The sequence below is a fragment of the Penaeus japonicus genome, unplaced genomic scaffold, assembly GCF_977035675.1.
Source record: "Penaeus japonicus unplaced genomic scaffold, GWHDUDI00000001_assembly GWHDUDI00000034, whole genome shotgun sequence".
NCBI classification, from domain to species: Eukaryota; Metazoa; Arthropoda; class Malacostraca; order Decapoda; family Penaeidae; genus Penaeus; species Penaeus japonicus.
Window position 1 is genome coordinate 11,262,804 of NW_028234436.1, and position 14,729 is coordinate 11,277,532.

General features: G+C 38.2%; 1 protein-coding gene across 24 annotated transcripts in view; it reads left to right on the top strand.

Annotated features, from left to right (window-relative positions):
• Positions 1 to 13,365, top strand: part of rols (zinc-RING finger and ankyrin repeat domain-containing protein rolling pebbles) — a 379,704-nt gene extending 366,339 nt beyond the window's left edge. For 6 of the 24 annotated variants that reach the window (XM_086530783.1, XM_086530787.1, XM_086530788.1 and 3 more), the window contains 13 exons: positions 1 to 79; positions 656 to 787; positions 2,164 to 2,241; positions 4,032 to 4,277; positions 4,445 to 4,585; positions 5,268 to 5,375; positions 5,844 to 6,101; positions 6,208 to 7,535; positions 7,681 to 8,088; positions 8,227 to 8,906; positions 9,086 to 9,281; positions 9,523 to 9,623; positions 10,330 to 13,365. The exon at positions 1 to 79 is cut by the window's left edge and continues 203 nt beyond it. In XM_086530783.1, coding sequence (XP_086386909.1) covers positions 1 to 79; positions 656 to 787; positions 2,164 to 2,241; positions 4,032 to 4,277; positions 4,445 to 4,585; positions 5,268 to 5,375; positions 5,844 to 6,101; positions 6,208 to 7,535; positions 7,681 to 8,088; positions 8,227 to 8,906; positions 9,086 to 9,281; positions 9,523 to 9,623; positions 10,330 to 10,570 — 3,996 coding nt within the window. In that variant the 3' untranslated portion in view covers positions 10,571 to 13,365. The remainder of the gene's footprint in view (positions 80 to 655; positions 788 to 2,163; positions 2,242 to 4,031; positions 4,278 to 4,444; positions 4,586 to 5,267; positions 5,376 to 5,843; positions 6,102 to 6,207; positions 7,536 to 7,680; positions 8,089 to 8,226; positions 8,907 to 9,085; positions 9,282 to 9,522; positions 9,624 to 10,329) is intronic. The other 18 variants (XM_086530794.1, XM_086530800.1, XM_086530797.1 and 15 more) reach the window with 10 other exon arrangements.
• The last annotated feature ends 1,364 nt before the right edge of the window (positions 13,366 to 14,729 follow it).

A 14,729-nucleotide genomic window follows, 5' to 3' on the forward strand; every position in this document is an offset into this window, starting at 1 on the left:
GGTGCTCCTGGGAAAGAGACGCCCTATGGCACACCACCTACTTACACCCGCTTGACTCCTTCGCCCGCTCCTCCAAAGAGTAAGTCGTCAGTTTTGTCGTTTTCCATGGTGAAGCCGTCAATCCTGTTATCAGCTTTATTATTACTATCATTATTATTAATTTTATCAATTTGTTCATTTATTTTCTTATTTTCTTATTTATTTATTTATTTATTTATTTATTAACTCTTTCAAGAATTGAGATTTTTTTTTTTTTTTTTTTTTTTTTTTTTATAACATCTTCTAGGAGAATATGATTCATCTAACTTGCTTCAAGGTTACATGGAAATTCAGGAAGCTCGTATGTTAACCCAGCTTATACACTATAAAGACATTTGTCACTGGTTGACATAAAGCTTGCAGCTTAAGATCATACAAATAGCATTAGCTTTTGCTTGTTATGTGGATATAAGAGGTCACTCACTTTATGATAGGTGCTTTTGCTGAATTAATATGGATTTAACTTTTTTAAATGTTGGATTGTAGTCTACAAATTTCAGGCAAGAGAGAGTAAAATAAAATAAAACTAATGGTATCCAGATTGTGTGAGGTTTAACCCAAAGCACCTGGGGCATCACAGCGTAAGTTTAACTTGCTATGGTATTGGGTACTACAGGTGTGGGAGGAACACCTGCAAGTGCTCGGCGCCGTGGGATAATTAGTCCCAGGGGGCCACCCTTATCTCCTTGGTCCAGACGTGCCATCCGACCTAACACCGTCAACGTGGACTCCACACAACATCTAACAGGTACACTAATTTAGGACAAAACGGCCGCAGCGTCAAAATGATGGCACGAGGGAAGGGGTTAACCTGAGAGATAAGGAGTTGATTTAACAAACCAATTATCCATGGGTATTAAAGCTGACGTTCATTTACTTTCAATAAATATTGAACTGATTAAATCACATTTATTTTCTCTTCCATATGAAGCTATTCATATGTTGCACTAAAAGTAGAGGCTAAAGAATTGAATAGATGATAGAACGATAAATAAATCTTGCATAGAGATAAATAATTAAATTAAAGTTGTTTGATTAATGAAAAAAAGACAATTGAATATGCAGTTGCAGTTGTTGAAAATTCTTTCTTTGACTCTGGAGGAAAAAAAAACTTCAAAGATCTATTACAATGAATAAATTGATCAATGAGAAAAATCATAAAACCACAAAAACAAATTAAATAATACAAAAAGGTAATCAAGCAGACATGGTAACCTTTCCAGGAAATAAGTGACCAACCTTACAACATATAAAAGATTCCCAAATTTGATATAATGTGGAAATGGTTGAAGAAAGGTTTCCAAGGTGGATGAAACCCACATATAGGATTGAGTCTCTTGTTACATGATTATTGTAATTTAGCTCCAAATGTTACAGTGAAATACCCCTTCGACATCATTTTGTTATGTGCAATCTCTCTTTCTTCAAATGGATATTTTGGCTGCGGGCTTATTAATGTAAAGATTATATGGATTTATATGATATGTAAGATGGTGAAATAGTAGTTTATTTGACCAAACCTATGTTATTTGTTACTGTAAAAGCTATGGTGAGGGAAAGCAGATGTTTCCATATTACTAACCCATGTCCTTTGGAAATAGATTATTAATGTGGGGTAGAAATTACTAAAGACTATTCCTTATTGAAGCACTTTCAAGGGAGAATATTAACATTTTCATATTTTCAAACTAAATACAATATTCACATGTTCATAAGCTCACACTAATTGTGAAGTTCATGTGTATAATGTTCATTTAACATGGGAAAAAGTAGAAAATTGCTTTAGCTTTTGAATACTATTTGGTGAAATAGAGTCTACAATTTTCATGACTTCAAACTAACTATAACAGGATATTGCTCACCTGGTCAGACTAGAACTTCATGCAATACTTATAATTCTCTCTATTTAGACTCCCAATTAACAATTAAAACTATGAATGTAGTATTAAAAAAAAAAATAAATAAATAAAATTGAGCATGTAGCAAATCTCATTAGACCTGAAATAATTTCTCTACATCATCCTTAATTAAAGAGAAAAAGAAGAAAAAAAATACAAACTCTAGCAAAGGCTTCCTCGAAGGGCACTACTAACCCCATCCACTTCACTTCTCTCCTCCCAATAGCTCTACTGTCGACCGCAGACAAGAAGAGCTCCAAAAATATCAGTCTTGTTCGCAGGATAAAATCCTTGTGGAGCATAGGTATATCCAGACAGCATGATGATAGCATGATGCATATCCTTGTAGTTCATTAGAGATTATCAAGTAGATGATTTGATTATTAGTTTGTAGATTGGTTGACTGGATGCATTCTTTATCTCACTTGGTTTTTTTTTGTTTGTTTTTTTCTTATATATATATATATATATATATATATAATATATATATATATATATATATATATATATATATATATATATAATATATATATATAAAAGAGGTTGGTTATCTGGTGTATGTTTATGAAATAGGTACATGTGTATACTGTGCATATATATTGATTGCTTGCATATATATATATATATATATATATATATATATATATATATATATATATATATATATATATATATATATATATATTATATATATATATGTATATATATTATATATATATATATGTATATATATATTATATATCATGTATATATATGTGTATATATAATATATATGTATGTATGTATATATATGTGTGTATGTATGCATGTATGTATGTATGTATATATACACATGTTTATACATATATATACTTTTATTTTTATCCTTTTTCATAATGGTACTTCATGCCCCTAATATCACTCCTTCAACCAATAAACAACACAAAAACCTATTTTCATAGACCCAATCACCATTTTTTTATACCACCCCATGGTCTTTGAATTCCTGAAATTATTCCAGTTATGCGCACCATTTGATTGATATTAGCTTACAATGCATTTTTCTTCCTTTTCTATAACTTTTGTATATATATTGGTCTTTGGTTTTGGATGATTTATTATTTAAAGGAATATTTTTGATTCTGTTTATGATTTTATGTCCCATATAGTGTGCTGATATCAGCTCGGTAATTGACACACAGCTTTTTTTGGTATATCTCGCATTACTTTATTTCTTACTGAGCCAAATGAAATGCAAATATGACATATGTATTTGTGATTTTATCTTCTTCTCTGTTCCTTTCTATTTTTCTGTTATGTGTGTTTTTTTTTTTTTTTTCTTTCTTTCTTTTTTCTTTTCCTTTTTTTTTGTGCTTGATGGTAACTTCTTACAGCTGATCTTCCATTCCTATTTTCCCTCTCTCCCTCTCTCCCCCTCTCTCCCCTTCTCCCCCTCTCTCCCCCTCTCTCCCCCTCTCTCCCCTTCTCTCCCCTTCTCTCCCCTTCTCTCCCCTTCTCTCCCCTTCTCTCCCCTTCTCTCCCCTTCTCTCCCCTTCTCTCCCCTTCTCTCCCCTTCTCTCCCCTTCTCTCCCCTTCTCTCCCCTTCTCTCCCCTTCTCTCCCCTCTCTCTCTCTCTCTCTCTCTCTCTCTCTCTCTCTCTCTCTCTCTCTCTCTCTCTCTCTCTCTCTCTCTCTCTCTTATATATATTATCTACCTACCTACCCACTTTACATTTTCTTCCTACCAACCTACCTACCTATCTTTCCATTGAATTACACAACTACGCACCAACCCACCAACCCACCTGTCTATTTACCCACCTGCTTGTTTTCCTAAATTCCCAGTCTTGCCTTTCTAACTCTATACCTCCTTATCTTTCTCTCCATCTGTCACTGTAAGTGTGAATCTGTTACCTACCCTTCATCACTGATTGATCTATTTACCTTCCTGCTTACCTATATTTTTCCATGTATATGTGATCTAAGAATGTGACGCATTTATCTCAGTTACACGTAATCAATGAAACAAATGCACTTGATAAGAGATATTGGTATATCAACATATGTAAACCACATTCTACATATGGTCAGTGTACTCATACTTCCCTTTACACAGATGACGAATGTGATGGAGACACAGAGGCAACCAGTGGAGGAGGTGGTGAAGGCGCAGAGGCCAAAGATGGCAGTGACTTGTACATGCGCCTCGGCCTCCTGCTGGGGGAGGGAGCAGCACCTCCTAGCTCTGCTTCCAGGACCCCCCGTGCCGCCTCATCACATACCTCCTTCAGTTCACTCTCAGCGTCCTCTGAGGTTAACACAACGACCTCGAATAATACCAGCCCTGTTTCAACTCTGAATGGTATGTTTTCTTCTGTTAGTACATGGGCTTTTTTTACACTTGCTCACTCATGCACATGCACACACACATGAAAGGACACTCTCTCAAAGGTTACAAAAGCAAAGTGAAACATAATTACCATACATAAGCGCCTCACTTAGTCCCTAACGCTCGCGCATTTCCGCCAGGTTCCTCAGAGGCAGAGCTAAGACTACCTGGAGCTCGAGACCCATCAGTTGAGAGCATGAACTCCCTGTTGTCTCACGGAGCAGTTTCCTCCAACGCTTCAGCTTCGCCCACAACCACACCAAGGAGGCATTCAGTTACCAGTAAGTTTGTAGAGTAATAGCTGACATGTGAGTGTGGTTTGTCACTTCACTTCTAACAGTATGGCCGAGAGCCCTTTAGATATCGGAAGGTAAGGGGATTTTTCTTAATCTGATAACTGTGCAGTTAGGTTTTCTGGCTTGCCCTCCCATGCCTGCTAACCCTACCATGTGGGGCAGGAACTTTCCTCACATTCCCCCCTTGTTCTGACTTTTCCCACACGTCATTCAGGACCACTGCTGCTTGCATCATCTGCAGTTTGCTTTCTGCTTTCATTATACATAGGAGCAATATGCTGCAGCCCCAATTCAGAAAAAGCTTTCTATCACATGTAAAGCACTATTACACATGTACACGCTTTCCATCATGAGGTTTATATTATATTTTTTTGATTAATGAAAAAGGAGAATATAGATTTCTAGAAAGGCTCCTGTGAATCTTGAAGTTTGTATTTGCATGAACTCCCATATGTTGAAACTGATCATAGAGTTTTTTTGTTTTTATTTCTGCTTAACCACCCACCAAAACAGCAGAAATATATAGTGAAACAGTCTTGTCATTTAAGTTATTTTTATAATTTTTGTATTTTGAATATACCTGTGTGATTAAATAATAGCATGTAAGTATAGATTAAGAAGTTTGAAGCAAGTTTGCTGTGTGACTAACTTCTGCATGTGGTGTTAGCTTCACAGCCCGGCCAGGTTGAAGAACTGAGTTTATTTGGAAGGCGGAGGTCGTCTGTCCGTCGCTCAGCACGAAGCGCACACGTGAAAGGCCCGATAGACCCCAAAGGTAGGATTTGATTGACTACTGTCATATGAGAGTGAAACTTTTTTGAATGATGATGATAATCAAACCTCTATGTTATTATTTCATATTCATATCATATCTTAATTGTTTATAGGGATACTTCATAATGAAAGTAGAATATTGATATAGTGAGAACAATAGTTTTTTTTTTCTTTTCTTTGTTATAATTATATTTATAGTGATACTTATTTAACCCACTCATGACGGGGGCATTCTAGCCTTGAATGTCACAATGCCGGGGCTTTCGAACGCTTAGGCCTAAATCAATTAAATGGCTGGCACAATACTGTGCCGCCCAGCCACTGGGCTTTTGAATGTGCGGTACAGTATTGTACCACCCGTCCAGAGAGGGTTAATGTAAAGTTGACCTTACATGCATTTCATTTCCAACTTTGAACGATGCCATCACTTTGATAGATGCTCACGATGCATAAACTCTCTTATTTCCAGTGCGATTTGCCAGTTATCGTGGTGCGCAGCTGAGTTTGAGACCTCTGTTCTTCGAAGTGCCTCAACAGGACCCTGATCCTTTGTTTGTTGGCCGTGCGTGGCTTTATCGCGAGATCGAAGCCCACCTAACAGCAGAAGCCCCGACAAACAGGGGTGTAGTCATCACTGGTATCGTGGGAGCAGGCAAAACAGCTGCAATCCTGCAGTTAGTCGAGTACAGCTGTTTTGGCCGAAAGAGAGACGAGTCTATATACCAAGGTGATTGAAATTCTGGAATGGGTAAAATTGATGAATATGACCGTTTTGTCACATGCTTAACTACTGTCTGTTAATCTTTTGCTAACAACGAGCTCTTTTCTTTCAGACCCATACAGCAAAAGTGGTGGATACAGTCGCATGAGTTTGATACCAGAAGGAATAAAATCACTAGCATCAAGAATAGTTGCTTACCACTTCTGCCAAGCTGAAAACTCTGTCACGTGCCTTGTTCCAGACTTTGTACATTCTGTTGCCGCTCAGCTATGTCAGGCGCCACAGCTCCATGCCTATCGGGACTTATTGTTGGCTGAGCCCCAAACACAAGCCTTGTTAGCATTACCTGCTTGTGTGAGTGACCCATCATCAGCATTAGTGAAAGGTGTGTTGGAACCTCTTCACAATCTTCGGCGATTGGGAAAAATCGGGGCAGACCCTGTAATTATTGTGGTTGATGGGCTCTGCGAGGCTGAGTATCACCGTCCAGATCATGCGGACACCCTCGCCTCATTCCTGGCTCGCCATGCAGTCAAACTGCCTTCATTCATCAAGCTGGTGGTTAGCGTACGGTCACAGTTGGCAGACTTAACACGCTTGTTGCCCTTCCACCGCATATCACTGGACCCTGACCAGAGGGCTGACCCAGCTGCTGACATGCCCACACGAGATCTGAGTGATTACGTCGGCTTCCGGTGCATGCATTCACCAACGATTAGATCAAACATCACCGTTACCCAAGGCAAGATAGAAGGGTCCTCCCAGCACCGCTTCACGCAACATGTTGTGGCCCAGAGCAAGGGCTCGATGCTGTTCATAAAGCTGATCCTAGATCTGATTGAACGAGGACACCTTGTCATGAAGTCTGGCTCGTTCAAAGTCTTGCCACAGTCCCTCAGTGAAATATTTATGCTTTTGTTCAACCTGCGGTTTCCCAGTGTGCGAAGCTTCGAGAAGGTGGAACCTATTCTGAATGTTGTACTAGCATCACTTAACCCATTGACATTGCCAGAGATTTATCATTCAGTGAATGCTGGTCTCCTTTACAAATTCCTCTCCTGGGATGAGTTCTTGAGTCGTTTTAAGGTACTAAATTCTTTCCTTGTGAAGCGACTAGACGACACCTTCATGCTGTTCCACCCAGCCCTCCGAGAGTGGTTGGCAAGACGTGCCGAAGGAGAGCCGGCTAAGTTTGTGTGTGACGTAAGAGCCGGTCACGCTGATTTAGCTCTTCGCATGTCACGGCTGGAGTGGCCACTGGACCCCGAAGCTTCATTGGAACTTGGTCATCACATCCTGAAAGCTCATGTATATAAGAACATGGCACGATCTCTTCCACTGTCTCCTCGTGACCTGCAGGCATTGTGGCTGGCACAGTCATCACACAATGTCTCTCAGGCGCTTGCTTGCACAAGAAACCTGTACAGTCCCAACACAAAGGTACATAGAAAATATTTTTAAGTATTATGGAATGTATGTTTTAAAAATTGTTAATATTCTTTATTCTTATAGTTTTAAGGGCATGTAATTATTGATGATGTTCTTTAACATAAAACAATTATCATTTGATTCTCAACTTTCACAGGTATCGAGGCTGTTACTTCTAGCAGGCGCTTCACCCGACTATCCCAGTGAGCACCTTCACAACTCCCCCATAATGGGTGTGTGTGCTTACCAAGGTCACACAGAGATGGTGGCACTTCTCATCGAGTTTGGTGCCGACGTAACGCTAACGAACAGTGAGGGCGTAACAGCTTTAGGTCTGGCTGCATCCCGCGGACACTGCGATGTCGTCCGCCTGTTGGTTCAAGCTGGAGCTTCATTGACTGCAAAAGATCGGCAGAATATGACACCGATGGTTCAGGCAGCAGCTGCAGGACACCTCAATGTGGTTGGCTACCTATTGTCATGCGATTGGCCAGGACCAGATGATCTGCTGAAGAACCAGGCTCATCAAGCACTGGTCGCTGCTGCCTCAAATGGTCACAACAATGTAAGTAGACATCAAGACATCATTTAGATTTGTTTTTCATTATCTTAGAAAATCTAAATTGGCATTTCACACATGCAGTGTCCTTTTTTTTCCCTATTAATTTTTTTTTTTTTTTCTCTCTCTCTTTTTTTCCTCTAGGTGGTGGAATTTTTGTTAGACATGGCTGAAGTGAGCGTTGATGGAGAAGATAATGTAACTGGGGAAACGGCCCTTACAGTAGCTGCTGGTGCAGGTCACACAGCACTGGTCGCTGCCCTTCTCAGAGCTGGAGCAAGTATTACTAAAACAAACTCGAGAGGATCTTCACCACTGACTTCTGCAGTTCGAAATGGTCATTACGAAGTTGCAAAACTACTCCTAAGTCAGGGTGTTGCCGTGGAGAGCCCAGATGCTGGCGGCCGCACACCACTCATGGTAGCAGCATCTGAAGGACACTTGGGGCTCATGGAACTGCTTATCTCCCGCGGTGCCTCAATAACCAGAACAGACAGAGAAGGTCTGACTCCTCTCGGCTGGGCCTGCCTACGTGGACACGTTCATGCAGTCCAGTACCTTGCTGACTGTAATGCAGACTTAAACCACGCTGACAAGTCAGGAAGAACACCTCTTGACTTGGCTGCATATCAGGGAGACCCCATAGTGGTCCAATTCCTTCTTGACAGAGGATCATTAGTAGAGCATGTGGACATCAATGGAATGAGGCCCCTGGACCGTGCTATCAGTGCCCGTAATGCCGCAGCCGTGCAATGCTTCTTGCGACGCGGTGCAAAATTGGGCCCTGCTACATGGGCTATGGCAGCAGGCAAACCAAACATCTTGTAAGTATGGCAGATATACCTGCCTTGTTTGTGAGACTGAATTTGTCTTTTGTTAATTTTCTTTGTATCCTCTCTCTCCCAATGAAGAAACTATTCATTTATTATCCATTAGGGAAGCATTTCATTTTTTTTCCATAGTCTGGAGATCATATATTTACAGATGGTATATTTATTTACAGGGTTATGCTACTAAACAAACTACAAGAAGACGGAGTAGCACTTTGCCGCAAAGGTCGTTTGAAAGAAGCCGCCCATCGCTTCTCGTATGCCCTGCGTAAGCTACCGACAGGAGATCAGGGTGAACACACTGCAACCTTCACACATCTACGCTTACATCTTACCCTCAACTTGTCTCGCTGCAGGAGAAAAATGAATGTAAGTCCTCTTTTTCTCTTTTACTTTCTTTCTCTCTTCTTAAATGAAGATAGGGTAATTCTCTATAACCTTTTCAATATATAATTGTTTTTTTTTTTTTGTTTTTGTTTTTTAGATAGAGATGACCTTTGCATATATATATTTCATATTAAAAAAAAGGTTTTATAAAGAACAAGTTACAAAACATTTACATGTGTGTCTACAAATAAAACCAGTTACACATTGAACTCCCCTTTTACAGGAAATCGAAGAGGCCATTCAACTGGCAGATTCAGCTCTCAAAATGAAGAGTGATTCATACGAGGCTTACTATGCTCGAGCCAGAGCCAAGAGGGAGGCCAAGTAAGTATATGTTTTTGGCTTTATTCTCTTCTTGACAAAAAAAAAAGAAAAAAAAAAAATTAAAGGTCGGTATGTTTGTAGCCTACAAGTACAAAGAGAAAGTAAAATACCTTAATTCTTGTGGTCTAAAAGAAGCAAAATAGATTATTTACTTTTTGACAAGAAAAGGATAGCAAGTCAGTATGGTTGTGTCCTATGAGTAAAGATAGGAAACAAAATGAATTATTTGTTTCTAAACAAAAAAATAAAATAAATTGATAAGTAATTAACGTGTTTGCTTGTTTGTGGACTGTAAGTATAATTAGGAAGCAAAAAGGAAATAGATAAAGTATTAGCGAGGTTTAGAGATGTAAAATAATTCATTACAAACTTAGACTTCTCTTTCACACAAACTCACTGGATGAAGATAGTCAGAAATTAATTATTTTTTTCAGTAACTACTAGAGATATTGATGAATACAGGTCAGGATGTTTAGAGATCTTAGGAATATTTTTATAGAACAGTTATAGGACAAGTAAGGCTTTTCATAGCAAGAGAATAACAATATATGATTATAGAACAATATGGCTTCTATTTGCAAGAGAATAATGATATTGATTTGAACCTTAGGACAAATTATTAGTTCTATAAAGTAACCTTTATTCTGAGCCAGCAGTTGGGTTCATCTGTTCCGCATAAGATACTGAAACCAACTTCCCTTTCCAGGCGTCTGCAAGAAGCCCTGGAAGACGTAAACGAGGCAGTAAGGTTAGCTCCCCAGACTCGAGACGTTCGTCGTGTCTTGATCAAGATTCGAGACGAAATGCAGAATGAGCTGGATTCGTGTGCTTCCATCGACCTTGCTCAACTCCGGCAGCTAGCGGCTTCGGTGGACACCCTTTCCGAAGCCGATCTCCCGATGACATCCAGCATCCTATCCGAGTCTGGATATTCCTCAAACATCTAAATAAAATGGTCACACTTTGAGTATGTATGGCAGCTATTAAATCCATGCCATAATACAAGTTGATAAGAGATAGAAGAAGAAGAGAAAAAAAACGTATATATTTCCTGTGCAATGGTAATATTTGGACTTAATAATACACATTAGAAAAATGAGGATCTTGATTTTGAATTAATTGCTAGGTTACAAGGTATAAGTTGTGCACAAGTAGAAACATCACTAGTGCAAGTTCCTGAGCTAAGATGTATCCAAAAAAATGATTTCACAAACCATCTGGCGTCCATTGCTCATTTGGAGATGTCACTTAACCCTAATAATTCCATTTCAAGAATTCCACATGATAAACGATGTACCCATAAGTTGACATGAGCCTTTCAAGAAATGAAGAAATCTAATGTTGCTCTTTTTACTTTTTTTTTTCTTTCATTTTTCTATTTTTTTTTTAGATATATATACCATCTGCTTCCCTATCCAATGTGGTGCTTTGTGTTGTAGAATGTGTTTTGTCTGATTTTGTATGTTGCATGATTATTTTTCTTGTTTTTCTCTTTTTCATTCATAGAAGGTATTTATTTTGCTACAGGAACTTCTTGAGAGACTCATGTTAAGAGACGCTTCATTTCCTGATTGTGACTGTATATCCACACTAGGTGATGTTACATAATCTGTGTAATGCACCCGATAAGATCTTGAAACTCACCTGATGTCGACCTCCTGATTTGGACTTGTATAAAAAAAATAAATGAAAACAAAGGAAAAAGTTGGTAGCCAGAGCTTTAGCACACAAATTTCTGATTTGGCTCTTCCTCTGGCACCCGTTCTACAATTTTGTGACGTGTTTAGGACTTTTGTAATCCTTAAGTAGGCTTTTAATCATCCATTCAGTCAAAATTTATGAATACATAAGGGTTGTATTACTAATCACTTCACAATGAAGGAGAGTGGCTAGACCAGCATGTAGACTGAAACCACTAACCATCTGTAGTAGGTGTGCTCATATGTAATCCCAGCATTGCCAAGACACAGAACAAAATTTATTCTATTCAATACAAAAAAACATCGAGAAATGTTCGTTCGAAAATCTAGATAGCAAAGAAAGTCAGATCACTAATTCGATTCTTACTCAAATCATCAATTATTAGACTCGTACTATAGCCTCCAGCACTTGGCAATGCCATATATAATAAACCTGCATGCCTCATCCACAGATCTAACATCCTCAAGATTACTATTCCATCTGTTGTTTAGTCACCAAGTGAGAGAAAGTCAGTTCTTGTGATGTTAGGAAAACAAAACAAAAAACGAAATAAAAAGTGTGGTTATACCTAGTTCAGTTAGTATGCGCGAATGTTTAAGCAGGTTTGATGTGTTTTATCGGGAAGCTTTTTGAACGATTGGGTGCGACTGAGTGGTGTGAATGCCAGCTATCTGCCAGCTTGTGGTATGTTGTTATCCCAACATTGTAGTGAGATCCACTTAAAGTAGCAGAGAATTAAATGTTATTTTCCTCTCTGAGACTTTATGATTGTTCTATGGATGAAGGAGGCAAGACAGGGCTGAGAATGTGATGAGTCTTACACATTATTGCATGTTCTTTTTATACTACTGTTTTTTTTTTGTTTGTTTTTTTCTTATGTTTAGCAACCTCTTTTGTATAACCTAAGTGCCCTAATTGTTGTGCAAGCGTCCTTACCAGTGTCTTAGATTGTCAGTATCGTTTAATGTACTTTTTATGTGTGTGCGTGCGTGTGGCCGTGTCCTGCCTCCCTCCTATGCCCCCTCCGGAATGTTCCTTCGTGAGTGTTACTGTCTCGAGCAGGCCAGGGAAGGAATCAGGGCACCAGTTTCGATCAAACTCTTGCCTAGATTACTACCGACACCTCGGGGCTTCAGCAGTGGCAATTTTCGCAAATTCTTTCCTCCTAATTGGGTTTTCTCTGCTGCCTCTGATTCCTGTCCCTGTCCCGCACACAAATTCACACTAATTGGCTGACCGAGTAGTTCTCAATTGGCGTTCCGAATTGGCTTCTCAATACTCACACTCCGCAATAGTCGATTGGATATATCAGCTCAGACATGATCCCCTTCATTACAAAAATACAGGTAGACCTCTTTAGTTGTCAAAGAGGGCTTTTCTGAGAGCACGAACACCATTCCTATACGGCAATATAGGAAGTTTGATTTTGCCTATCATGTGCTACACAGTGATTTGTGTAGCTATAGCACATGTAGGCAGATTGACGTGCATTAGGGGCATCAATTTTATATTTGTGAAATCATCAAAAAGTTCTGCACTGTACAGTAGATATAAATTGAAATGGCATAAGGGTGATGTATAGTATGAATGACGCCCAAGGCGAAAGTTGCTAGTCATTTTTTTAAAATAGAATTAGTGATGGTGAGGACAGGCATATCACATTATGAAGCTTGTATAATGATTGTATAGTGTACAAAATCAGTAGCCTTATGAATGACCATATTTGTAGAGAGTTGAGTTAAAGGACGATAATCCACTCTGAGCTAACTGGTTATCTCCCTCTGTAGGCCAGGCAGCGTTAAACTATAGACTTGTAATTGACTTTATGTAGACAAACTACATAATGTTAATATTATAATCCTTTAGTTACTTTAGATGTTACATGTGTGTAATAAGAAAAGTAACTTGATTACTGATCTTTAATTATTATGATCTCTCAAATATTCCTGATTGTTGTTCTGCCAATTTTTTTTTTTTTTTATGTAATTTTTACGCATATGTAATAGAATGGTCTGCTATACAATAAAATATGACATGGTTACTTATCTTTTATTTAATACATATTCCCTGAAAAAAAGTTATATTATACCATTACATTTTAACTATCATTACTTCTGTTACAAATGATAACGGTAAAGAAAATATTGTTTTTTACATTAGTTGGGGACAATATTTATTACTTACGACTTACGCGTGCTACAAACAAGTTCTACATATTTCCAAATTGGAAACCCCGTAAATGGATACCTAATTTTTACACTTTAAAACACAATGGAGGTGCTACCTTTAAGCAAAATTTGACCAAAATTGTACTTTTCTTTCCCTGATTTCCCTAATTAATTAGTTTCAATTTGACTAAAAGGACACAGGTGACATTTACGAAAAATAGGTACCATACTGCACTGGTCTTGTGTTAATCATCGGCTCCATTATTGTTTAATTCCATATGTCTAAATAGCGGTTATGGAGTCCAATTCTTTTGTGTAAGATTGCAAATACTGATACCTTGAATTGATAAAGACATATACCATTCGTATATCATATGGTATTGGTAATTTACAATGTAATAGTTATAGATACTAGTGTTGATAATAACATTGACAATAATGAGAAATAACATTAAATACAGTAATACACTAAAATCATTGCAGTTTAAATGACATAAATACTAATCAAAAAGATGATATTAGTAATGCCATTTGTAGTCAGAAAAGTCGAAGGTTTATCGAAATACACAAGAAAAGAAAAAATGCGTGCAGTTTATTGTATTTGTATATACTGTACTTGTTAAAACCTTTGCATCACGTTTAGGTTGTACGTTTGTCATTCCTACCTCATTAATTTTGTGGGTTATATGAATTCTTACAAATGTTTCCATTATCTGTATTAACGCCGATGACGACGTTAAATGTAGATGGAAAGAGGAAAACACGTTAAATGGAGATAGAAAGAGGAAAGAGATAAAGGAGATGAGAAAGGAGAAGAAAACAAAATGGCCGCTCACGTGGTGGGCCTCGACGGACAAAACAAATTTAATGCCTTCCATATGGGCATACTCCATATACTCATATACTCTGGCCCATTCCAGTGTTGACTCTCATTGAGACAGTATAGAACGCCACACTGTCGTTAGAGGACGTGAACAACTTGTAAGAATGAGAATAGCCTCAAAAACGACCCGTATATCGCAATGTATATGTATTTGGTGGCTACAGGGATCTACTTTAAGGAATCTATATCAACTTTATAACCTTGTAATCTCTTGCATAGTAGCATTCACTATACAAGTGTCAGTAATTATTAAAATTATTATTGCGATAGACGATGCCAGTGTTATGTGTAACCATGTAACATATCTTAGATTTGAACACTTTCAATAAACAAGAGTGAGTTATACATAGCAGA